The sequence below is a fragment of the Bemisia tabaci genome, chromosome 1, assembly GCF_918797505.1.
Source record: "Bemisia tabaci chromosome 1, PGI_BMITA_v3".
In the NCBI taxonomy this organism is placed as follows: Eukaryota; Metazoa; Arthropoda; class Insecta; order Hemiptera; family Aleyrodidae; genus Bemisia; species Bemisia tabaci.
Genome location: NC_092793.1, coordinates 28,970,307 through 28,996,238, shown reverse-complemented (window position 1 = coordinate 28,996,238; position 25,932 = coordinate 28,970,307). Strand labels below are relative to the sequence as shown.

General features: G+C 41.0%; 1 protein-coding gene across 10 annotated transcripts in view; it reads right to left on the bottom strand.

Moving 5' to 3' along the window:
• Positions 1–25,932, bottom strand: part of Ca-alpha1D (Ca[2+]-channel protein alpha[[1]] subunit D) — a 286,209-nt gene that overhangs the window by 86,176 nt on the left and 174,101 nt on the right. For all 10 annotated transcript variants that reach the window (XR_011899720.1, XM_072299452.1, XM_072299460.1 and 7 more), the window contains exon 3: positions 14,117–14,222. Coding sequence is in view for 9 of the 10 variants with exons in the window: in XM_072299452.1 (XP_072155553.1) it covers positions 14,117–14,222 (106 nt within the window). In the remaining variant the exon portion in view is untranslated. The remainder of the gene's footprint in view (positions 1–14,116; positions 14,223–25,932) is intronic.

Below are 25,932 nucleotides of genomic sequence, written 5' to 3'. Positions count from 1 at the left end.
TAATCCAAAAGGCTTCTAGAGTGCATTTTTTGTTGAGAATTCAAAATCGCTGGTTTCGGAATTTTTCCCTAGAGGTTTTTCCAGGAAGTCTTCTCCTGGAGGTAAAGTTCTTTTTTCGCAAATCCGGTCAGATATTATCTTGGATGAAAAAAATGGGAATTATTACCAGTCGTGAGGCGTGAATGATCCATTATCGATATTCCCCCATTTTAAGTTATGGTAAAGAATCGATTATTAAAGCGTTCGCTGCAAACACCCTGTCGATCGATCCTTTTCCATACGTTTAAATGGCAGATCGATCGATACAGCGCAAAGCACGCCACGCCGCTGCGTATTACCGTACTTTTTCAGATGCGCTGGAGTGAACAAAATTCTCGAAAAAATTACAGAAAAATATTTGAAAGTTTTTGATACAAATCGTATTTGATCTTGGGAAATTTTGCAATATCCGAACGTTCGTACTGTGTTTTTCCTGAGCGCGGCGATAAACTGGAGCGGTTGGAACGAGGATTTGAGCCGGGGAACAGGCTGTTGCGGCGCTATTCGATCGTCCATTGTGAAAAGCGACAAGGGCAGGAGCAACAGGTGAACACTAAATGAATCGTATTCACGTCGGATCTGGATGTCAACGCGAGGCCTAGATTAAAATCGGAAGTTTCGCCTTTACCGGCCGAGCGCTCGCTTTTTAAGCATCGACCCCGCGCCGCTCCCCTCCCCACCCCAACATCCTTTTATTCCTTTTCGCAAGCTGTTGCGCCACCTTTCATTGTATTCTAGACTTTTAACAGCTCTTTAATACGCAACGATTTTTTTCTCGATGTTTCCGAACCTTTGAGAGCGCACTTTATCTCAACGTAATGGATGATACTAATGTCGGGGTAAAACTCGAATTTTATGGGACCATGTTAATTTCCTTTTTCTTTATCCACTATTTTCTTTCCACATTCCACCCTTGGCAGCCTCCAACCCACTGGCCGAGAGAGCCTCTTCTTGGGGCGACGCTCCACAGACTGCAGAGAGAGTCCCAGCGGGCCAATTATTGAAATTTACAGACAAAGCTGTAGACAAAGAAGACATAAGGAGTATATAGCGATTCTAATGGTTGAAATGAGTGGTTCATATAGACTGACGGCGTAAATGATGGACTAACTATCGGGTCTCTCGTGGGTTTCCGTTAGTTAGTCTCTTAACTACGTCCTTTGTCCATTGCGACCACCCGCTTCCACCAATAGGATCCCTCCACACCCTTTTTGTCTTCTTTGTCTATTGCTTTGTCTATCAATTTCAATAATCGGCCCGCTGGTCTGAGTTATGTTCAGAGGGAGATTCTTTCAGCTCTCAGGTTCATTATCGTCTAAACTAATCCTTGAAATCGTACGTTTTTCCGCCGGAGGTATAAGTTCATGAGCAGGAAGGCAGATGAGTGTTTTCACTTGCAGAAATCTTAGGTTCTATACAATGCTCATAAAATAAAATGGAAACTAGTCAAATTCAGATTCGCAGTTCAAAATTCAGTTGATCCATTCATTATTCGATGGGGTTGCGACACTTTGCTGAGATCGGACGTCGGTTGAGGTGGCTATACTTAGTGGAAAGCTGACTTTCAATGGCGTGTTTGTGTCAAGAGAATGAATTGGACGTATTTCTGCCAAACGGAAATATGTGCAGTGTGACGTGAGCCCTATTATGCATATATTCTTATGGGTCTCAGGGCTCATGTATTAATGCACACTGTTAAAAATTATTCTGGCCTGAGTGGCCTGAGTGAAATATTGTGGAGCTATCCTGCCTGGAGCATCGAGTGACAAAATTTTGCGGTGAGTTAGATAGCTCGCTCTGGCATGGGAAGCTCCTTGTAGCATGCTACAAGGAGCTTCCCATGCCAGAGCGAGCTATCTAACTCACCGCAAAATTTTGTCACTCGATGCTCCAGGCAGGATAGCTCCAGGAAAGACAGCTATATGCTCGGGACAGATACTTTCCACTCAGATTTTTGATACTTAAGAAGAAACAGAGCTATAATTTTCTGCGCATCATCAACGCGCATTGGCCGTTACAATCTCATTCTGGAATTCACGACTGCGACGGCGTCAGTCTCCAGCCAGTGGCTTTTGCGTGAACAGTGATTAGTTGCGACTCGTGAAGGTGTACAGCAAATTAAATATTGTTTGAAGGCTTTCCAGGATAATACCCCATGGATCCCATACCAAAGTGTTCGCTGAGTTCCTAACACGACGGAAAATAAAAATTCGTCCTAGTAGAATAGCCTACCTCCAGGAATTTTGAAAACGCCGGTAAGGGCAGCAGTTTTATGAAACTAGGTTTAAGAGGAAAAATACATATTTCGTACCATTATACTGCAAAATTGTATCTCTTTCTCTTTTATCGCTTCATTCCTTATCGCTTGTTGATTTGCATGTGCATGGTAGTTTATTTAGATTATTCCCTATTTAAAACCATCATGTTGCTCCCATTAATGTATTATTTGCTTTTAGTTGTACTTCCTTGTCAAGTATCTGTAGTTTCCTTGGTGAAGGTTCGTTATGCGTCTGGAGATGGCACTGTATGCCGAAAAACCTCAGGTGTATTGAATAAAATTTTGCAGTATAATTCTACGAAATTGTCATTTATTCTTTTTAGCTCGTATGATACTTTTGGGCATCAAAGCCTGATTATACGGGTATGGCGTGGCGTCCAGTAAAGTTAGAATTCTGTTATCGTGTATATTTGTTTTTTAAGCTTACACTGAATTTATGTTCACAAAATACTTAATATCTACAAAACTTTTCTTTGTCTAAAAGCGTTTTCGAAATTACTGGAGACAGCTGTTCAGCTATGACAAATATTGATTTTCCGTAGCGTGTTTGCAACTCAAAAAACACTTTGGCTCCGAATTTGTGGGATATTGGCCCGAAAGTTCCTCAAACATGATTTGATTTGCAGTACAACTTCACATCTTTTCAAAAAAAAAAAAGAACATACATTGCAGTTACAGGTGGAAGGGAAAGGCAGAAGAGGGAGGGAGGAGAGGGAGGAGGAGAAGGAGGGAGGAGAAGGAGGGGAGGAGAGGGAGGGGAGGAGAGGGAGGGGAGGAGAGGGAGGGGAGGAGAGGGAGGGGAGGAGAGGGAGGGGAGGAGAGGGAGGGGAGGAGAGGGAGGGGAGGAGGGAGGGGAGGAGAGGGGGGAACGGATCGGGGTATGAGACGGATGCCAGGGGTAAGGGGAGGGCAGTCGCCAGCGACGCAGCCCGTCCTTATGCCTGAGTTACTTTAGCTCAGCATTTCCGTACTTACGTCGGAGATTTTCAACTCCGTGGAAATTGGCCCTGAGCGATGAGTGACTTCCGAGCGACTTCCTTATATAGGTCGTGCTCTGAGCTAATTTTTTTTAACAGTGCACATACTTCCGTTGGGCAGAAATACGTCCAATTCACTTGATGCCACAGCTGGCAAAACTGGGACAGTGTAGTGATATCTCACTCTACGTGATTGAGAAGTTGGATCTCATGAACTAAGGTCTGCAGGTAATGGGAGGGACACTATGACTCTGGTCGAAGAAAACCATTGCTAAACTAAAGCGAACCCTCATCTTAACAGATGATAATGCCAATTTGGGCATGGAATGGACTGTTTATCTTCTTTTCTCATAACAAAAAAAAAAACACAAAATTTTGTCCTACCTACGCAATGGGTGGTAAAATACATCTAAGCGGTTCTTGAAACTGGAATTCATGCGTTGTATTGGATACGTCATACTGAAAAAGTACTTAATATTTGCCAGCCAGCTTTAGTAGACACCCTATTTATGCGCGCGACACAAAAATCCCGATTTGGAAAGTCGGCAGTCTCGAAAACGTGTTCAGTTTTGGCGTGATACCTCACGCATTCCGTAGAGTGCGAATAGTTGTATCGTTGCGCTTAGCAATGCGACGGAAGATTAACATTGAAGTAGCCTCCACGATGGTCTTATCACTTTTCCTTTGCCGCTGTTGCAGTTTTGACCGCATAGTTTAAGTGTGCTTAAGCTAGGATTATAATTGGCAAACGAATAATTTTTATGGAAGAATTAAAAAAATAAACAAGCTGTATTAATTATGATTTATGATTTGATGATAACAAAATTATAATGAATTTCCATGATCATCTTTACACAGAATTCGGATGTAAGGTTATTTTCCAATTTTTTAGTTGGAAGTATTGCATATTTCCGTTGAATATTGCGGTCATTGCAAATCGACTGGTCGAATGTCGAAATAATGACCTAAACACTAAATCAGTCTGTGTAATAAGTTTGGTGCAATTTGCAAGGGCGCCAGAAGATGGACACGCGGTGACGTAGCACGGTGGGTAGTTCTGGTAAAATTGAGAATTCTGGTAAACTCCTTACACTCAATTTTCAAAAGATAGGGCTTTTTTTAAGCTGAGAGTATGCATGGTATTCAACTTTTTCATCATTCGATTCATCTCTTTGCGTTCGCAAAGTATAAAATAAGGAAGCTCACTTTAGAGATGAACCTGTGACATCAAATTAGACTTCAATCCAATATACTTCAAAAACTTGCCATGATCCAGTCAGTAAAAATATTGATTTTTAAAAATTTTACCGATCGGATATATATGTACAAAATTGTTCGTTCTAAAAAGACCGTAAGTATTGAGGCTCTCGCGGTCGCGGTATCTCTTTCAATGGAGATTTGACCTAAATATCTTCGATTCAAACCAAGGGAGCCCTTCTCGAGTTCCGAAGTCAAGAACTTAAGGCAAATGTGAATTTGAATGGGGCTTGGATTTGCGAGTGTGTCCTTAATTGGGCGTGAGCTGTGCGATCTAATTGATTCGTAAGCTTACGCGTTTATCCACCGCCGTTTGCACTAAGTACGAGCATGATGTCCGGCTGATGGCGATGCGATTTAAAGTGGAAGCTTATGCTTTCAATAATAACTATTTTGGAGATTAAACTACCAATATATTGTTTAGTCCAATAATAACTAGTGAAGCAAGCTTCACTCATCCTGCAAATATACGCTGACAAAAAAAACCTCTTGGTTCAAGAGTGCAGTTTCTTGTCGCCGGATTATAGAGTCTGGACTCTTGTTTCAAGCGGATTTTAAATTGAATCAATGCAAAATCCGCTTGAAACAAGAGTTCAAGACTCTAAAATCCGGCGACAAGAAACGGCACTTTTAAGTCAACGCACCGCGGCATTGGTCCAAGAGGTTTTTGTTACCCGTGTAGTAAAAAGGGCCGATAAATTTAGTTGTTCAAGGAAACATGCATGACGACGGTGTAAGTCGGCAATCACACAACTCGGTTTGCGACGTCGCAGACTTCCTGTCATAATTTGTAATTTAAACGGAAAAGTACTCGGCGGCAATCCTTTGAAACTGCCGTGATTTTTCTTCTCTGTGCGAAGAAAATTCTGCAAAAACTTCAAGGAATGATGTCAATTTGCTCTCATGTAAAAAAATAACACAGAGGTGGAGGTTTTCAGACACCGCAAACAAGATATATGATTGCGGACCAACACCGTCGATACAGGTTAACAACGAAAAATTAAAATACTTATTTTAATCAGTGACGTGGCGTGCTTTGAGATATATCCATAGATATGCCACTCAAACCTATGAAAAAAGATCGATTATCAGGGTGTTCGCAGCGAACACCCTAGTAATCGATTCTTTACCATAGTTTCAAATGGCGAGATATCGATGATCGATCATTCACGCCGCACCACTGTTATTTTTACAACTCAATTAGAGTTCTATCAGTCCAACAGGGACTCCCGTTGTTTTTTTAACGTTCGCGCTTTTTCGAATTTGATCCACTCTCATTTACGCTTCTGAACATTTGCGCTTTTGCGAATTTGACCCATTCCTTTTCACGCTTCCGAACATTTGCGCTTTTCCGAATTTGACCCATTCCCATCTACACTTCTGAACATCAGCGCTTTTCCGAATTTGACCCACTCTCATTTACGCTTCTGAACATTTGCGCTTATGCGAATTTGACCCATTATTATTCACGCTTCTGAACATCCGCGCTTTTTCGAATTTGACCCATTCCCATTTACGCTTCTGAACATCAGCGCTTTTTCGATTTTGACCCATTCCCATTTACGCTTCTGAACGCTTTCTTCGAATTTGACCCATATACGCTTCTGAGCATCTGCGCTTTTTCGAATTTGACCCGTTCTCTGGGATGCGAGTGGAGGCGTTGCGCGGACGGGAGCGGGGACGGGGAGGCGAGCCGGAGGACAAAGTAAGAGTGCGGGTCGAAATTATAACGTCGAGTATTGATTGCCGGTGGCCCCGCCGCCGTCACCGCCGCCGCAGCCGCAGATAACGAGTGGGTAAATTATGGGAAACCAAGCTCGCAGAGAAAGGATGTCCTCGTTATTTCCACGACTTGTGACTCACTTGCCCAAGCTACCCTCGCCGCCACCCCCCCCCCCCCCGGTAGGGTTGGCGGCGGAAAATTTCGACTGGCTCGAGGATTCGCGCTTTCCGCATCAGTGGAGTTTTGAGGTGGTGAATTGCACGATTGAAAAAGCCTCGTAGTACGGGTACTAAGCTGCCGTGGTAAGGAAAAACACCGTATGAGCCTTCAGGCCTTGTCAGATTTCCTTGGATAAAGCACGGATTTCCGGGTGAACTTATGAGTGTTTTTCTTCCGATTTTTCAGATAATTTTTCTAAAAATTCCATAGAAAAGTCTTGAAAATTTCAACGGAAAATGTTCATGACTTTCCTCAAAAAATGAACATTTTATCGAAGGAAATTTGGCAACTCTCGAAAGTTCATGCGGCGTTCTTCCTTGGCACGGCAGTCCTTAAATGGGTCAGTTCCACTGATCACAGAATCGTGTGTTGATGCTTGATTCTTGTAGATTGGCAAAAAATAATAAGATCCGTCTAAACGGCAACTTTCTACGTCAATATTAACCTCGGTGTCACGCTTGGAAAAATTCGTTTAATGGCGCCATCTACGTCCTTGGTTTCTTCTATCTTGCTTTTTCACGTCGAGTACCCAGTGCGAATGTGTGTCTCCCTGACTAATGGAAGCAAGATGGAAGAAACCAAGGGTGTCACTACCGCACGGTGGATGATGTCATTAACCAAATTTTTGAAAACGCGATATCTCAGTTAATATTCCACGTAAAAAGTTGCTGTTGGGACGGATCTTATTTTTTTAGCTAATCTACAAGAGACAAGCATCAAAACACGATTCTCCAACCAGCGCAACTAACCCATTACGTAATGGGATTTCCCCGATTTTTGGAGCCAACCCACCACTTAAAACGCAATCGTGACGCTAGTCCGGACACATCCAAAATGATTGGAGGTGTTGTCGGATAAGTTGGCATTTGTTTACGTTGCGTTTGCAAGCGACCGCGATGCAATCGCCCAATAGCGATCGAGGATTGACCGCAGCCCAATCGCGAACATAGTCAATTCTCGATCGCTATTGGACGATTGCATCGCAGTCGCCTGCAAATGGAATGTAAACGGATAATGCCAACTTATCTGACGACACTTCTACGGAACATTTGCCTCGACACTCCCCGCTCCCCGATGTTCTGCCCGCGGACGAACTTTGATACAGTTTTGTAAGCCTGATAAAAAATCCAATTTAGATGATCCAAATGCTTCCTTACATTTGATGCAGAATGTAAAAGAATTATAGGAAGAAGTAGGAAAAGTAACCGAAATTTTGTGTTAATACGGGAAATAGAGCTCAAAGTAACCATGGACAGACATTTTTAGCTGTACATACTGGAAAAATAAGAAAAGGCAGCTTTAATGCCGCACAGTGGATCGAGTCAATAGGAGTCTGACAAAATTTGGAAGCTTAAAACGCTCGTAACGCCGTTTATACAAAACTTTGAGGTCTTAAAAGTGATTCAAGTGGCTTCCTCGTGAAATTTTCTTCTGACAGCACCCCATGAAATTTAAAATGCGACGAAATGAACATAAAAATTTGCAGTTTTAGTCAAACATTTATGTCCGACCTCTCTAATGACTCGTTCCACTGTGCCACGGTACACAAATCTTCCAAAAAATAAAAAAGGGAAAGGGTGCGAGAAAAAATGGCAAGTTTCCATGCTTACCCCAATGCTCCAGTCACACTTGGACCATATTTTACAATAGGGTCCACTATTTCTGGCTAATTATAGAAACAACATATGTGCCATCAGTTTCCCTATGCAGAAAGGCGTTTTTACAGAAGAGCCAGAGATAGTGGTTCCTTATTCCAAAATGAAATCCACCTGTTACACAAACGAATGAGCTCTCCATCCCTATTCCCTGGTTCTCTCCACCCCGAACTCTTGACCGTCCACCCCATCTGCCCTTAACCGCGTCGATATTTATTGCATTCCCATCAATTCTGGAGCCTAATATTATCCTGTCATTTTAACTCGTGAGTGATGGCTACGTCTTAATTCCTAAGGCAGGCGGCCCACTCCGATCCGATTTCCATTGTCATTCAACACCCTGGATAACGTGGCAAATACTATCACAGTGGGTTGAGCGGATACGGCTAAGGGGCATTCTGCCATGCTGGGGAAAAACGCCGTAAGAACATACGGAAGTTTCTAAATTTCCCGGATAAAACATGTAATTTTGAGGAGAGGTATGCATATTTTTTCTTGAAATCTGCAGACCAGGGTGTCTACTAAAACAGGCTGGCCATAAGTCAGAACTTGTACGGTGCTTTTTTAGTAAATTCCTAAGAAATTCAGTACCTCTTCAACAGAAAAAATTCGGTACTTTTTCAGTACCTTCATTTGACGAAATTCAAGAAATTTCAGAAATTTGAATTTCTCGCTCAAATTGCGACAAAAATGACAAAAATTCTGGACCTCTTGCGGAATTTCCGCACTTTTCCAGTGCTTCCGGACCGCCCTTAACAAATAATTACTATTTCCGTGCTTTTAGACACCCTGACAGACACTTTCGATTAACTTGCGCACCAAACTGTCTAAAAAATTGGAAGAGGAAGATTGGCAACTTTTCCCGGTAACATAATATTTTATCGCAGGAAATGTAACAACGGCTGAGAATTAAATCGGCGTTTTCTTTTTATGCCGGAATCACACGCTAAATGAGGGAGCTGAATGTAGCTTGAATGTGGACGTCATCGCTCCGATGCCTGAATTTTGCGCGTGTCACGCAAGAGCAACGATCCTCAGCGACTATCGGATATCGTCTGATTTTTCTGAACTATCTGAATAGATTTGATACAAATCTGGATGAAAGTAACTGGAATTTGCGAAATTTCAGCCGCTAAGCGATGACTGTGGACTTCCAGAGTCAGCTGCCAAATTCAGCTTGTGATTCCGGCATTGTCGGAAGAATTTTCGATTTTGGTCCGATTTCATGAGTACATTCTCCACAAAGATGAGAAGTAGTAGGGACGTTTTCAAGAAGTAACGTGGAGTATAGAAAATGAAACATAACAGAGAATTTACAGCGTTGCAAACTGACATTCGCGTTTTTGCGGTTTCCGACCGACCAACGAATGACCGAGCTAGCACTCCTCCGGACATCTTCCGATAAAATAATTACCCTAGACAAACGAAAAAGTGGCCGGCAGGAAAGAGAGTAACTGTGAGAATATTAAAGGAGAGCATCGAAAGGAGAGGGGGAGGAAATGTAATTGAGTCGCAGGATTGCGGAGGACTGATTGCCCGGTGACACTGTCGGGTCGGTCGGCGTCGAACGGCTCCTATTGATTTGGCACCTCGAACAAATGGCTTTTGCGAACTCACCAATCTCCACCGTTGCCTATTCTGCCGTGCTAAGGAAAAACGCCGTATGAACCTCCAGGCGTTGCCAAAAATCCTTTGATAAAATACGAATTTCTTGGTAAACATATGAATGTTTTCTTCCAATTTTTAATGTAATTTTGTTCGCAATTTCACGTAAAGTTCCTGAAAATTTCATTAAGGCATCATATGCCACATGCTCTACGTTATTGAGTCCTGTATCTTGACATGAATCACAGATACAGTATGTTGTACAAATGCCCGTGCAATTGAAATGCTTGGAATTTTAATAAATTTTAAATAAATTTTAATAAATTAAACTATAGAAACCCACAGAGGTTCCTCAGACTTCATTCGAATCGAGGCCCTTGAGTAGGGTGTCCCACTTTAAGGGTCACCTCCGAATTTTGATGATGGTACCCTCTAAATCGTTGACCCCACTCATAAAAATAAGATTGCACCAAAGAAAAAAATTCTAAAAAAATTTTTAAGGGTTGCGCACGGCCAAAAACTACCCCCCGGAATAGGGCAAAATGCAGAATTTTGCCCATTTTGACGATTTTTTTAAACAACATTGTAATTGAGCTAGGGTTCTGAAAATTTCACAGTAAGAGCATATGTTAGGGTACTTTAAAGAAAAATTTTTGTTCATGTCATCATGCGTTCCCAATTTTTGCTAAAAATCTTCAAAATCGGCTAAAAACGCGATAATTTCAAGATTTTGTATTTTTGTCTCATGACGATTTTTTCAGCTGACAAAGTTAAATTAATCATGAAACGTACCATTAATTGTATCTTTATACTCATTTTGACCAAAATTCATACTTTACTTTATTAACCCCTCCCCCTCCCCCTTCTTTATAACCGTAAATTCAGCGTTTCCTAAGTTGCGATAGGTGCATGTGATTTTTTTCTTTTTTCCATTAAAGATGATACTTTTATTCATATTCTTACATTTTAAATGTCGACGTAATGTTTCATTAAAGTGGTACTAACTTATATACAATGAGAGAGCATGATGTGAACTTGTTTTAAAAAAAAAAATAATAATAACTTGTATTTTTGAAAAAAAAAAAATAATTTTACTAAAATAAATGGGAATGGACTCAAGCGCCAAACAATTAGAAACAGCATCATTCCTTTCTTCTAAAATACTTTCACAGAAGCTCCGTAGAAAAAGAAGAAACACCGACCCAATATTACTTCAAAACACGAGGTGAATCTTCCAAAAAAAAGTGGCAAGGTGCTTAAACAGTAGAGGAAATGCATGATTACTTCCTCTTTGAATACTTAACAACTGACGCTTCAGCGATAGTAACAGGACAGTTCATCCCTCTGTTTTCGAAACTGGGGCTATTTTTCGGCGTCAATTTGATCCAGCAGAAAGTAATTTGAAAGGACTTCAAAAAGTTTGCTTATTCAGTTTAAGATGTTCAATCTTTGCTGGTAAAAACCTCAGCTTTCAAATACAAATCGCATCTTTAAGGGCAATAATAATTGAAAGCTGAGGTTTTTACCAGCAAAGATTGAACATCTTAAACTGAATAAGCAAACTTTTTGAAGTCCTTTCAAATTACTTTCTGCTGGATCAAATTGACGCCGAAAAATAGCCCCAGTTTCGAAAACAGAGGGATGAACTGTCCTGTTACTATCGCTGAAGCGTCAGTTGTTAAGTATTCAAAGAGGAAGTAATCATGCATTTCCTCTACTGTTTAAGCACCTTGCCACTTTTTTTTGGAAGATTCACCTCGTGTTTTGAAGTAATATTGGGTCGGTGTTTCTTCTTTTTCTACGGAGCTTCTGTGAAAGTATTTTAGAAGAAAGGAATGATGCTGTTTCTAATTGTTTGGCGCTTGAGTCCATTCCCATTTATTTTAGTAAAATTATTTTTTTTTTTTCAAAAATACAAGTTATTATTATTTTTTTTTTTAAAACAAGTTCACATCATGCTCTCTCATTGTATATAAGTTAGTACCACTTTAATGAAACATTACGTCGACATTTAAAATGTAAGAATATGAATAAAAGTATCATCTTTAATGGAAAAAAGAAAAAAATCACATGCACCTATCGCAACTTAGGAAACGCTGAATTTACGGTTATAAAGAAGGGGGAGGGGGAGGGGTTAATAAAGTAAAGTATGAATTTTGGTCAAAATGAGTATAAAGATACAATTAATGGTACGTTTCATGATTAATTTAACTTTGTCAGCTGAAAAAATCGTCATGAGACAAAAATACAAAATCTTGAAATTATCGCGTTTTTAGCCGATTTTGAAGATTTTTAGCAAAAATTGGGAACGCATGATGACATGAACAAAAATTTTTCTTTAAAGTACCCTAACATATGCTCTTACTGTGAAATTTTCAGAACCCTAGCTCAATTACAATGTTGTTTAAAAAAATCGTCAAAATGGGCAAAATTCTGCATTTTGCCCTATTCCGGGGGGTAGTTTTTGGCCGTGCGCAACCCTTAAAAATTTTTTTAGAATTTTTTTCTTTGGTGCAATCTTATTTTTATGAGTGGGGTCAACGATTTAGAGGGTACCATCATCAAAATTCGGAGGTGACCCTCAAAGTGGGACACCCTACCCTTGAGGACAATCCTCAGAGAACAAATGCCAGAGAAAATTACGGCCAATACTGCAGTGCTAAGGAGGAACGCCGTATGAAAATTCGAGAGTTGCCAAATTTCCCTCGATAAATTGTGCCTTTTGGACGCAATTTAAGCATAGGTTCCCTCGAAATTTTCAGATATTTTAGATTAAATTGCATACGAAATTGTCTGAGAATTTCGAGGAAAAATAATGACGACTTTCCCACTAAGTTCTGTTTTTATCGAAGGAAATTCGGCAACGCCCGAAGACTCATACGACGTTCTTCCTTAGCATGGCAGAATAGTTATCAAAGAAAGTCAAGGCGGGTGGAGTATTCCGACAGCGATCCCGCACTTCAAAAACGCGAACGCTGCCAATACCAGCGCGAGATCAGTGGACCGTTAAGACGTGTGAAAAAATTCATAAAAAAGGGCAAAGGGTGCGATGTGCCTTTAGTTCGCACTCGGGCGAAAAATTAAAAGAGAGAGCGCGGAGAGAATGGAGGCTGCGAGGAGAGAAGGTGCAAGGATTAAACTAGAATGCATCAGACTTGGCGGTACTCTCAATGCTCTCCTCCTATAAATCACCCCGGCTGCTCACAAACAGCGCAGTGATGTCGAACTGTGAATATTTTGCAGGATACTCAAAAAGAAATCTATTCGAAATACGAACATTTCAAGAAAAAAGTTTGCAACAGAGGAAGGGCACCTAGCTCACATTTCAAAATTTTCACTGTCACATTTCCCATTGTTGTCGCATTAGGAGCCCTGATTAAGCTTTGTTCGATCAGTAAGTTCCTTATCGCATTTCTATACGTGGTTTTCGGCTGAAGTGATGCTATTGGGCTTTCTTTTGACGCACTGAACAATTTTAAAGACAGACCATGCAGTTTACTTCAGATGTATTCCTTTGGTGGCCTAACTGTCTACTGTTTTGTATTGCGCGATATACTGAGTAGGCAATCGATCGAATCTGAACGAAAATGAGACTTTCAAGTTTGAATGATTAGTTGATAGTTTGAATAAGCCACACAGAGAGGCCTGCAGAGCTTCAAGCCTCCTGTAACCTATTTCGTAATTGCACCTGTGAAGTGGGAAGAGACGCGTTGAAAACATGAAATGAAACTGATGAATATGTACCTTTTTTGAAATATTTTGTGAAAATTCGGCTGTGATGACGATTCCTTGAAAGACTAATGCGATTAAACAAAAAACTTGGCAATGGAGATGGTCACATTTGCATGATTGACGCGGGCTCGAACCTTGTCTCGTGTTATGCATCGGTGCTTGCCGCTTAAAACATCTACAGAGCTTTTTTTTTGTTCTCCATCCCGACAATCCACTTCCACCGCAGCTTTTTTTTGCTGTGTACTCGGGCTTGGTGTCAGTTTCAGCCGCGTTCGCTTGGAATTAGTGATCCATTCACGGAGCTGACCGCATTGCTTCGAGTCTCCAGGAAGGACCTTTTTTTTATCCCACGATTATTATTCCTCATTCGAATTTTCTTTTTTCAAAAACAATTTCAAATCCAAATGAGAGCATGAATTTTGGACTCACAGTCAGAGCAAGGGCATATGAGGGCCTTTCCGACTTGGCGCCTTATACCCATGCATGTGAACGTCGCGAAGATTGTGCAACTTTTTCTTGGAAACGTCTGTAATTTGAATTGTTACTACTAGGAGTCGCAGCCATATACAGGAGAATGTATACAAGTGTAAAGGATGGTATCGGTTGAAAGAAAATCTAAGCAAACACTTACCAAACAGGCGTTCGTCCTGTTCGAGTCACTATTTGGATAAGGCGTGTAGACGGCCAGCGCAACACAATTTGCGAAGATTGTTAGGAGAATCAGGTACTCAAAAGGTCTGAAAAACGCTAAGTTAAGGATTGTACTATATATTCAGCTGAAAAAATTTGAAAAATTACAGTTATGAACATCGAAAAAATGCTGCATACACCTGAAAAGAAAAAGACGATAAAAACACGCAAGAGACACAACGTTAGAGACGCAACGTAAGAGACACAAAATCACCGAAGGCTGAGCGAAACATGCGGTAAAATTGCGTTGAATGAACTTTGGTGAGTTGTTCTTTTTAGTCATACAACAAAAATTATCCACAAAAGCTGTCAAGTTCTAGACTTAACTATGTGATGCATTGAGATGAGAAGGAGCAACCTTTCTTCTCCTCCTCTTGGGTTCAACGTGAGACCAACCAAAAATCCAGTCGTCCAGTCCAACATTTTTCGGCGTCCCTTTTGTCTCCTCCCAGGAAGAACCCACCCAATCTAGCTCCACTATTTGAGAATTATCCAAACTTTCGGGGGTCGATTCTCTCTGAGCTCCGAAATTCAATTGTTGCCGATTCGTATTCATACAAGGACCCGACTTCAAAAGCAATATTTGGTGGTGCTATTATCTTAGTTTCTTCAAAAGTGGCTTTTTGATCCCATAATATGTATATCTCACAAACTTGGAGGCTGCCGCCCTTACATCACATTCAGCGTTTCATGATGGCTCCTGGCACCAAAATGACCTTCCCTATGCAATAGTGCATCTTGAGGGTTGCACGCAAGAAAGGAGGGCAAAGGCGACCTCTTCAATCATGGCGCGCAGAGCCGTGAGTGATGTTTGACCATTCGAGGTTCATCAAATTATAAAGGAGGGACGCTGACCTACATTTTCGTGATGCGTGCTGTACCCCCGCTTACCATCTCCATCCCCAGTCCCCCGCTTTCCCGCCAGTAGACGCCACACATGAGCGATTCATCAAAATAATCTTTGTATCCATTCTGCGGTCGAGACAGTGATGACGTTTGCCGCGCTGCCGCATTGAGAAAAAAGTATGGTTATAATTACTATATTAGTGGTGTTCAATATGAACTCTTAATTAGTCGTTGCCATAACCATTAATTAAGATATTTTTACCATTAAATGGTACTTTTACTTCCGCACACTTGTAAAATTACGATTGCTCTAGTAAAAATATCACTATTATTGGTTATGGCCACTACTAATTGAGAGTTCATATTGAACACTACTAATATGGTAATTATAATCATAATTTTTTCTCAGTGCGGTTAACGACATTGAGGAATAGAGTCCGGCGGTATGAACTGTAAGTTTACGGTGTCTCATTTCGGTCGTATTCCGATCATGTAACCGGACTTTCGGTGCTGGGAACCGAGCGTTCTTCATAGTTTGGTTTGGTTTATTTTACTTAAAGCGTTCGGTTGAATGTGCCGAGGACAGGTTTTTACAACTAAGAGTCCGGTTACATGAGCCGAGTAAGACGGCTGATGTAGAACATCTAATTTACAGTTCATATGATCAAATTTTCCTATCAGTGTTTTTATCTTTGATGGAATGGGGCTGTTGACTACGGGAGATAAAGGCGACCAGGTACACTTGGCATCAAGGTAACTGAAACAAAGGTATGTTCATCCCCTATTCAAACAGCCAAAATCAACAAAACGCCTAATCGCGTTGATTTCGCTTCAATTTCAAAAAAAATGCGACATTCAAATGTATTACGACATTGCCGGTCCTCTAAATATAAAAAAAAAACTATAAGGTACCCATAATTTGATGGATTTTCTTTATCCTGCTATAACGAGACGTTCTTTCTGTTGAGATCTTTAACGCGTACAGCAAAGCAACCCACACATTATTCCTTCTGATTTGCTGTTGAATGTCGATTCGAACAGCACTCTCTGCCGGATTACATTTGAACTAATTCTGTTCGAACGACATACACTTAGGATTGCTCAAATGTATAACAACGAAATCCTTCTGAAATGTGGGTAACAACTCTCACACTTATATTTTGCGACTTGAGAACGACAAAGGTTTCTTCATTTAGGTGTTAGAACTTCTGAGATGGGTCTCAACACTGTCATTTTGCACTTTTAGGCTATATGCATGCGTTTCACTTTGAGGTGTTTACAAATTTGGCAGTAATGCTATTGGTTACATTTTTGCACAATGTTTCAGGAAAGATAGCGCGCAACTGTTAACTAGGGTTGCTATGAACGACATTGAATGCAGTAAAATGTACGAAAGCTTTACTGCCATCTGAGTTATCATTCGCGAGCTTCAACCGATGGGCTAGTGCTGACATGAAAAAGTAGAGGGGAAAAACTACCGAATTAGTTTAAAGAAAATAATCTTGCATCTTCAGTAAATTTGTATGGTGATTATAATTTTAGCTATTGACAATAAGCCGTTATAGCGTTAAGAGCGCTTAATGGATTCAATCGCTGTCGGCTTTTCAGAGTTACAAAAAACCTAAACGAAGAAACATTCGGGAAAAGAAGGCATGCAGTAAACATTGCTAAGGTTGAAGCTGCCCATACGTTCTTTTGTCAATCAGGAACATTCATCTTCATGAGGATTGTCCTCTACTTTCAATTTCAAGAGGTGATCTTCCTGAATATTTTGGGCAAAATTCAGCGAGTTTAAAAGTGCGGCGAAGGTGCACAACTTCAAAGCAACACCGGGTGAACATGTGCTCTTTTCCCAAATGCCCCTTCAAAATACGCCGTGAAACGAGTGATGTAACCACAAACTTCTCTGTTGAGCTAGATGTCACTCGAAAAATTTCACGTCATAATAAATGCTTGCGGTGAATGAACAAAGTGGTCGTGGAAGGATACGACTCACAGACTTGACAACGCTCAAATTACAGTGCGATTTTTGCAAGGAAATAAACAGCTTCCCAAAGAAATATGGGGCAAGACGAAGGAGAGAGTAGAAAAAGGACGGAGTGAATGAAGACAAGACACGACGGGTCGGAAAAAGCTCATGTCTGACGGATAAAACCCGGAGATAAGAGCGGAGAACGAGACTCTTACTCGTTCTGCGAACCGCGATTTCAAGATCCTGGGTTCTCGCATCGTAAAAAATAATATTGATATTCAGTTACGGCGCATATCAGCGTTTTCTTTGAATTAAAATAAGTGGTTGGAAATACAGAGACACGACAACTTAAGATCTTTCTTTCTTAGCCAAACCACTCTGGGTTTGAAGATAGAGTTCATGATATCTCAACGACTCAATGCGAGCTCAGTGAGATCGTTCCAATAATATAGGCTACCGTTCCGGCTTCGCAGCCTGACCTGCAAGGAGGGCCGTCATTGTAGTGCACGGTTGGGCCCTCAATCTCTAGGAATATATTATTCTACCTCTCCTTCTCTATTGCTGATGATTAATATATATATTATTCTACATTTCCTTCTGTACTGCTAATTGAATCAGTGGGAACGAAAACACACCAACTCGGTAACTCAAAAATGCTCCATTTTCATTAAAGAGAGTCAGTTTTCATCAAAGTCATTGAAGTTGACGCATCTATTCCAACTTGAACCTTTGAATCGTCCTTAAGTACTTGTCTTTCGGAACCAAAAATCTTTTTCTTGAGCCAACTTCTTCAAGTACTGTGCAGTTTTGCGTGGGTCTTGATTATTTTCATTTTTTCGAGTTGGTGTGTTTTCGTTCTCACTGATTCAATTAGTATTGCTATCGATGGTGACACTGCAGAAACGCGTACCTCGGTTTGCAGCGTTGCAGACTTCCAGCCATACTCAGTTTTCCGTCGAAACCTACGGAGCATCATTTTTTGAAAATTTCAGTGATTACTCGTCTCTTATAAAATAATATTCTGTAAAAATTACAAACAATGATGTTGGTTCGGTCTCCTCGTAAAAATTGAAACAGCAGCTGAGACTTTAAAACACCGCAACCCAGATACGCATTTTTGTAGTTTTACCGTCAATAGTATCTACTAACTTCTGTATTTTGGTCTCTCAATTTATATTACTAAGATACGAATAACAACTTCATCCCCCTACTCCACCCAACTTCATTAATGAGCTCTCAGACCCCCTAAATTGTAATTATTAGTCGCAGTTTGTTCTAGTGTTCTAATGGGGCGATTTCCACGATTTTTGAATGCTATCGATATTTGGATGGTTCTTAAATCAACCCGTTTCATTCAGATTTTGGAAATACAATTCAGGTTTTTATTTCAAATGATACGCGATGATCTTTTGAATTCTCCAATTTAAACATAATGAAACACTGGAAGAAAACACATGAATCTAGAGTCCGGACTCTTAAAAACATCGACAAGAAAAAGTACTCTTGATTCAATCAGAATCTAGCTTAAATCAAGAACCAAGCCTCTTAGTTTGAGCGGGTTTCCTTTTGATTTAAGCTTAAATGGACTGAGTTAAGCAGAAAGGAACCAACCCACATTTTGGAAAAAATTGAGTTATGAGTGGTTTTGAACTCAACCACTGCTCTACTAGCTATCGCCAAAAATTCAAAATTTGTGTTGGAGCAAATTTTGCAGAAATTGAACTTTCAGTTTAACTTTTACATTGAGGCTTATGCAGGAGCTAAACTTTAAATCTCTTTTTCTCGGTTCGATCCCGATGTGGCTTGGTTCCTTTCTGTTTAACTCCGTCCAAATCTGATTGAATCAAGAGTCCTTTTTCTTGTCAATGTTTTCAAGAGTCTGGACTCTAGATCCAATGTTTTTTTACCGGTGAAGTTCATTTTTGTTACAGTTCGTTCTTGAATTCTCCCGCGCCGATTTTCATGATTTTTGCGGTTATCGATATATATAAAACGCGATTGTCAAGAGTACACTTTCGGGTGTGAGGTGAACCCGATGAAACAGCAGACCTGGTAGAATTTAGAGGCAACATGGATGGACACCTGACGTATTGATCGATAATTTATTACATCTGCAACGGATGAGGGCGGGTGAGGAGAAAAACGCGATAATAATCACATCCGCTGTGGGCGCTACATGGCTACGCTGAACCACTAATAGCATACAATTGTATGCTTATGACGAGTGATCCAAGCTTCAATCCGGGATCCTCAACTAAGTTCCCGATAATATTGGGACGAAATACGCTTTAAAACGTAAGATTTTCACATTTACTTTTAAAAGAAAATCAGTAATACATCAATGTATTTTAGGTGTTTAAATGTTTGTTTACTTTCGGAATAGATCAACTTTATAAATGATGCAACGTCCGAGTTAGATCCGTCGCAAAGGCAGGCGTGTGACAACCACTGAAGACTCGGGTTAGGTTAAGTTAGGTCACGCAACTAAACTAACTCTGCGGCAATGCGAGAGGTGTCGCATTGAATTGAAGGCGCGCCACTGCTCAAGATTCTCTCCTGATGCAATGTGCACGAACAGCAAGCCGATGACGGAGGTTGAGAAATGCGCAACCTCGATTGCGACGTTGCAAATCTCACTTTATGTTTTATTTACTTTTTTAATCATTTATTTATTTATTTCTAATCTTTACAACCCATGTACGAAAAGAGAGCAGCGGTCGGCCGGTATTTTCAAACTGAATCGCGTCCGGCGAATGAGACGGAGATCATATATGCCAAAAAGACCATCGCGTGTATAGCTTTATTCCGGAACAACTTATACAGGATGATCCACCGTTACAGTGCCAGACTGAAGGAGCGTGTTTTAAGGGTCAATATAAGGCTTCATCTCTTATTTCCGCATCTTGAGAGAGAAATCCGCAAGTTTCCAGCACTTCTAATTAGTGGCCTTTCAAAATCCATGTTTTTCCAGATTATCTCTGCCTTTCCCTTACGGTAGCCCCTGACACGGCCAAAATATTCAGAGAATACATAAATAACGGAAGATCCGACAGACTGGGTCAAAATATTTTTTAATTAAACCCACTGAAAAGTGGGAAGCGTTCCGCTTGGAAGGAACAGGTTCACTGTCTCGTGCTGATAAGATAGACGCACAACATAGGTGCTGTTGCGCGCGGAAGATTCCCCGGTCACAGACAATAACCGCGAGGGATTCGAGAGCGGTTTCGCGGCAGCAGTGGCGTGGCGTGAATTGCGATAAATCGATTGTTATGCCATTTAAACCTATGGAAAAGGATCGATAAACAGGGTGTTCGCAGCGAACACCTTAATAATCGATTCTTTACCATAGGTTTAAATGGCAGAACAATCGATACATCGTAATTCACGCCACGCCACTGCGCGGCAGGGCAACAGAGACGAGCACATACTCCATTTACGCACGTTACAAATTGAGACAAAGTTGGCGCTGCCATCTCCGACCGCGTTCGTCGGAATTTACCGCGGGACCGCCACGTAGAGTTCCGGAATTTCTCACCACGTGGCGCCGCAGGTATGGCAGCAACAAATTGCGCCCGAGGTGAAAAATAGGCAGTGCGCCAAAAGGCGGGGGAGGAAATTGTTTCAAATGGAAAAAGGTAGTTAAGAGAGGGGCGATAAGACCGCATAGAACGTTCGTGGAGAGTGAAGAGGGGGCTTCGAGTGATAGGGGGCGGGGGTCGACGAACTTCTAGAGACCGGAAAAAACCGGGCGAAATAACGTCGAGAGGCTCTGACTTCGCTGGACATGACTGCTCTTTTCCCCGGTTTGGAGCCGCTCTCGTCTGCCAAGAAATGCTCGGAAGGGAAATCGCTTGAACTTGCATGCAAATAAAAGCCGGACTCTCAGCGAAAATAGAAAAAAATTGTTCAAAACTCCTAGGATACTATCTACCTATCCTCCGGGCTGATAGTTGAAATTGATAGACAAAGCGATAGACAAATAAGACAAAAAGGATATACAGCGATCCTATTGGTCAATTTGGATGGTTCTTATGGACTAAGGGGGTAAATGATGGATTAACTGAAGGAAAAAAACACTAAGAAGTGGCCCGAAACTGTATGTAACAAGGTGGCATGTTAAGTTGGGTTCACTGCCGAGTGTGATCTACTGATGAGGTCTAAAAAGGCCCAAAACCGGTATAGATCTCTCGACGTGACTCCAACTTAATATTCCTATGCAAACTGCCTGAGCTGAACGCTCTCCCCCCTCAGTTTTGTACTGGTGCGCATTAGAGCTCAAAAAATTAATTACAACTCTAATTTTAATTTTTGGAACTCCTTGGCTTTGATTTCCCCGCGAAATGGTGTGGACCCAGCACCATTTCTCCACCTTGATGGATTAACTAAAGGGTCTCTCGTGAACTGCCGTTACTTAGTCTGTTACCTACTCTTTTGCCCATTGCAACCACCCGCTTATTCCACGAATAGGATCCTCTCATATCTATTTCGTTTTCTTTGTCTATAAATTTAAATTAGTGGCCCACTAATGGTTTAATCTTATTCTTTTTTTCTCCATCAGTATTTTCATCTTTCACAAATTGATCGCGGTAGACGCACGAATCGTACGAACAGTAAGTTGGAGATGTTGCCAGCGTGCGTTTCATTTCAGAAAACTAAAATCTCAATACAGAAGGAAGAAGTTCATTCAAGCAAAAAATTTACCCTCGAAGAGATTCACTGTTTGGTCAACAACAAGTTACGACCATTCAGGAAGACAACTGAAGAAGCGTTTCGGGTCTAATTGGGTCTATCAGCAGTGCAGCGCAGCCTCCTGAATTTTCTGCTACCAAGCTCGAGATTTTCAGTTTTCTGACATGAGAGGCACGTTGACTACATCTCAAACTTAATGTCCACTTTCAACTTCGCTTAAATGTGGTATCAATGCACAAATATTATTCGCATTGTGTGCTAACAGTAAGTGAGTTATAGTTATATACTTAATCTTGATTAATAAAACAGTTACAATTTTTTCAAAAGTGTGTGCTCTGCTCATAAAGTCCACGTACTATTTCTGCAATGGTATCTACATGGGTTTTCGCTGTCATCCGTATTTCCTTCATTATATAACGGATTCTGACCCACGACATTGAAGTAAGACCCATTAAAGATAAACCTCGGAAGATTCTTAAAGTAACCGCGATGGCTTTCTGGCCAAATGGCCAAAATTCAATAATAAAAACTGGTTCATCGGTTAAATAAAGCGAGGCTTTCCGTCATTTCAATCGTCAGAAGTCAGCAGAAGAAATAATACATAATTATCGTGTGATGTATGGGAACTGCAGAGGAAACAGTGGTGATAATCTTTTATCATGAACAGTTTTACCCCTGATCACTACAATGACATATCAATATCACTACAAATCTTAATTACGCATTAATTTTTCTGCTAAAGTCCTTACGATAGCGATGGCCGAAAAACTCCGACTTATTTAACCGATAAACCAGTTTCCATGAAAGCTATACAACTCAATAACTAGTACAGCTCTGGCTACCCGAAATCCACTTGATATAACTGAATTGAATTTGCGGCGTTCGAAAGCAGCGTGCGGGCATAAATCGAGGCCAAGCAAACACGCCTCAGCGTGAACACTACCGTGCTAATGAAGAACGCAGTATGAGTCTTCAGGCGTTGCCATATTTGCAGCCAGAAAAAAACGAATTGACTGAGAAAATTGTAAATACTTTTCCTCAATTTTTTCAGCCCATTTTGTTCACCATTTGATCTAACATATCTGAAAATTTCAAGGAAAAATATGCAAACTTTCCTCAAAAATGCATGTTTAATTCGGAGAAATTTGGCAACTATCGAATGTTCATAAGGCGTTTTCCTTAGTAAGGCAGAACAAGCGAGATATTGGGAGGAAAGAGGAGAGCACAAACCGTCAGTGGAAGTCCGGGGTATAGAGCCACTAGAGTAACCGTGTGGTTTACACGTAAAGATCCAATAACGGGCTAAAAAATCAATAAACGATTCCAAGGCGTGGAAAAGCCGAGCGGTTGAACCGCCCACCACTTAGAGATTATAAAGTTAATTTACATGTCATGTTTTGTTTGTCGTGTTCGATCTGGATCAGGTGCCCGATATCCGAGCGGCGGAATGGCGTGCTAAGTGGGTTAGTCGCGATGGAATGAATATTTATCGCACGACTCTTTTGGCCGTGGAATGGAGATGGCCATCTCAAAGCCACCATCGCCCTCGACATGCGCTGCAAAGAAACGGTAAACGCACCGAAAACTACCAGGAGACATTTCATCCGATCTTCCACAGAGGACTTTATCGCCTGCCAACTGAAATTTCAGTTTTTTCTATTTCATAATTCATTATTTTCATGGATCCTTGCACTGAGGAAAAATCTCTGATTCGACGTAGAATCTGAACCCATGCATGTGCTAAAATCAAGACGTTTCTTTGCGAGGCATTGTCCGAGCAAACTTATATTTTTCGCTGCTCATACCTGTCCGAAAAAAGGTATTGCTCTGAAATTTAAAGTGCCGTACACAACTTTAAATGACATTTTATCCAAAATATAGAAGTGGCTAAGCATGGCCCAGAAACTTCTTCCTAAGGCGAGAAAAGAGAAGAAGCCCAAACATGCAAATTTGGAACGAGTGTTGATAGTGTGGATTCAGCAGGCTCAGAGCCAGAGTGTATACCGATCGATGGGCCGGTTTTGAGGGAAAAAGCTTGAGAGATCGCCATTCGTCTGGGGATCGAACATTTTAGTGCATCAAACGGATGGTGCGACAGGTTCAAAAGGAGACACGGTCTGAAGTTAAGAAAAATTTACGGCGAGAGTCAGAGATGCTCCTATGGAAGATGTCAATTTCTGGAAAAATGAAGTGCTACCGCATGATTCTCGAAGAGTACGAGGCAGAAAATGTCTACAACGCCGACGAATTCGGATTATTTTACAATATTTTGCCCAACCGCAGTCTCGTACACAAGAGTGAAGAGTGTAAGGGTTCAAAATTAAAGAAAGATAGATTAACGGTTTTAGTTGTTGCCAATTCCACGAGAACGGACAAAATAACCCCTCTTGTGATAGGGGAAACCCGTGAAACCTCGCCAAACCAACTTACCCCGCCAACAGTGAAATCTTTCTCAGGAGGTTGAGATCTGTAGGGAGCTCAGAAAAAAAAAATGGAAATGGAAACCATAGATTAGTGAAAAATAGAAAATATAACAACAACCTTAGACAAGTCGTGAACGTTACGACATTATTTTATACGAATGATAGATTTTTCTCACGTATTTTTTACTCTATAGAAAAATATCCCACCCATTACAAAGAGCTGCACATAGGAAAATCTCACAAACTGTGGCATCAACTGTCGTAAAAAGTCAGGAATGCATAAAACTTAGAACGGAACGGAACAAAGATACCGCAGCTACAAGAACATCAAAGTGACGCACTGGAATTAGCGAGAAATGGAGTAAGTCGAAAACGAGATAAAAGAAAAACCTCAGGGTGAGGGATGAAATTATTCCAACTCACATGGGACACGGTTAGGAGGATGCTTCGTCCCGCGAAGAGACTTATCCCCAACGATTTTACTGAAAAACGAGTTCACTTCTTACCAAGTAGAAACCGGGTTGAAAACAGCTGCGATGAGACTAAAGTGATTTTTAAAGCATGTTTGAAAAGTTTAAAAGTCATCAAAAGAAAATCGAAGGTTTGAAGTTATTTCTGATAATATGAAAAACCACTTTAAGCACCACAAAATTTTAATATTCGCACACATTTTTTCAATGCGTGTAAATGATTAGAGAATTCTTTTTACATTTTAATTTTTAAGAAAAACCGGTATTTCGAAAATATGTTGATAAAATCTGAATTGTCAAACATAAAAAAATGATATCCTTACATTTAAAAAAGGTTTTTCAGAACTTAAAATGTTCACGCGGTATCCTAAAATGACTTATTTTTTATTTTTTTTTAAATCATCGCTTGCGAATTCGTCTCTTAAAGATTAAGCAACAAGGTTTACGGTGTGCCGTAAAAAGGATGCTTATTAAAAAAAATAGTAAGTTTTACCTATCAGGAATCATATTTGATAATTTTTTATTTTGTTTTGTTGGTGAAAATGTTACCTTTTCCCTGATCTCCTATAGTTATCTGTTTTTCTTATGGACGATGGGCACTTGGGGAAAATTTCCCATCTTCAGGTCCTTCCTGATCATCCCTGTGCCATGTTACACTGCTCTCTCGGTCATTACGAGTGTCCAGACTCGACATATCCGCCAGATTGTGCTGAGAAATCAGCATTTTCCCCCTCTTAAACCTACGTTAAATATCCTCATTTTACCGCATAACCTGACCACATCGAGGCTCGAGCAGTTCGGGCCTTCCGGGTGGGGGCGCGGGCGCGATCCAACTTATTCACAGAAATTCGAACCAACTTTTCACGGTGAAAAACTTGCGGATATTATTCATGGCGGAGTGTGACGTCGCGAAGTTTTTCAGCGCCCTCCCCGAAGATGGAGCGCACGGTTGACGCGGTACAAAATAAATGACGCGACAATTTGTGCACCGTGATGGAGCTCTGTTTTGATCGATGACCCGTCAAGACACCGGAAAACTCGGCTCGGCGTTTTCCAGCGGAGCAGTTTCTCGGTCAGCGGCACGACGAAACGCAATTAAAGTGGGTGAAAAGGCTCCTCGTTAAAGGTATCACGCGTGAGAGGCGCCGCGGGCCACAAATTGGGCGATGCGACGCGCGGCGCGGTAGAGACGCCTTCATTCAACTGGTTATACACGATGGGTGCTTAGGGGTTAGAATAGTTGCCCAGAAGGAGATAAGCATTATTAGTATGTAAATAAGATACTACTCTGTTGTATTTTGTGTATTTAATTTAATAATCCATTATTAGTATGTAAATAAGATACTACTCTGTTGTA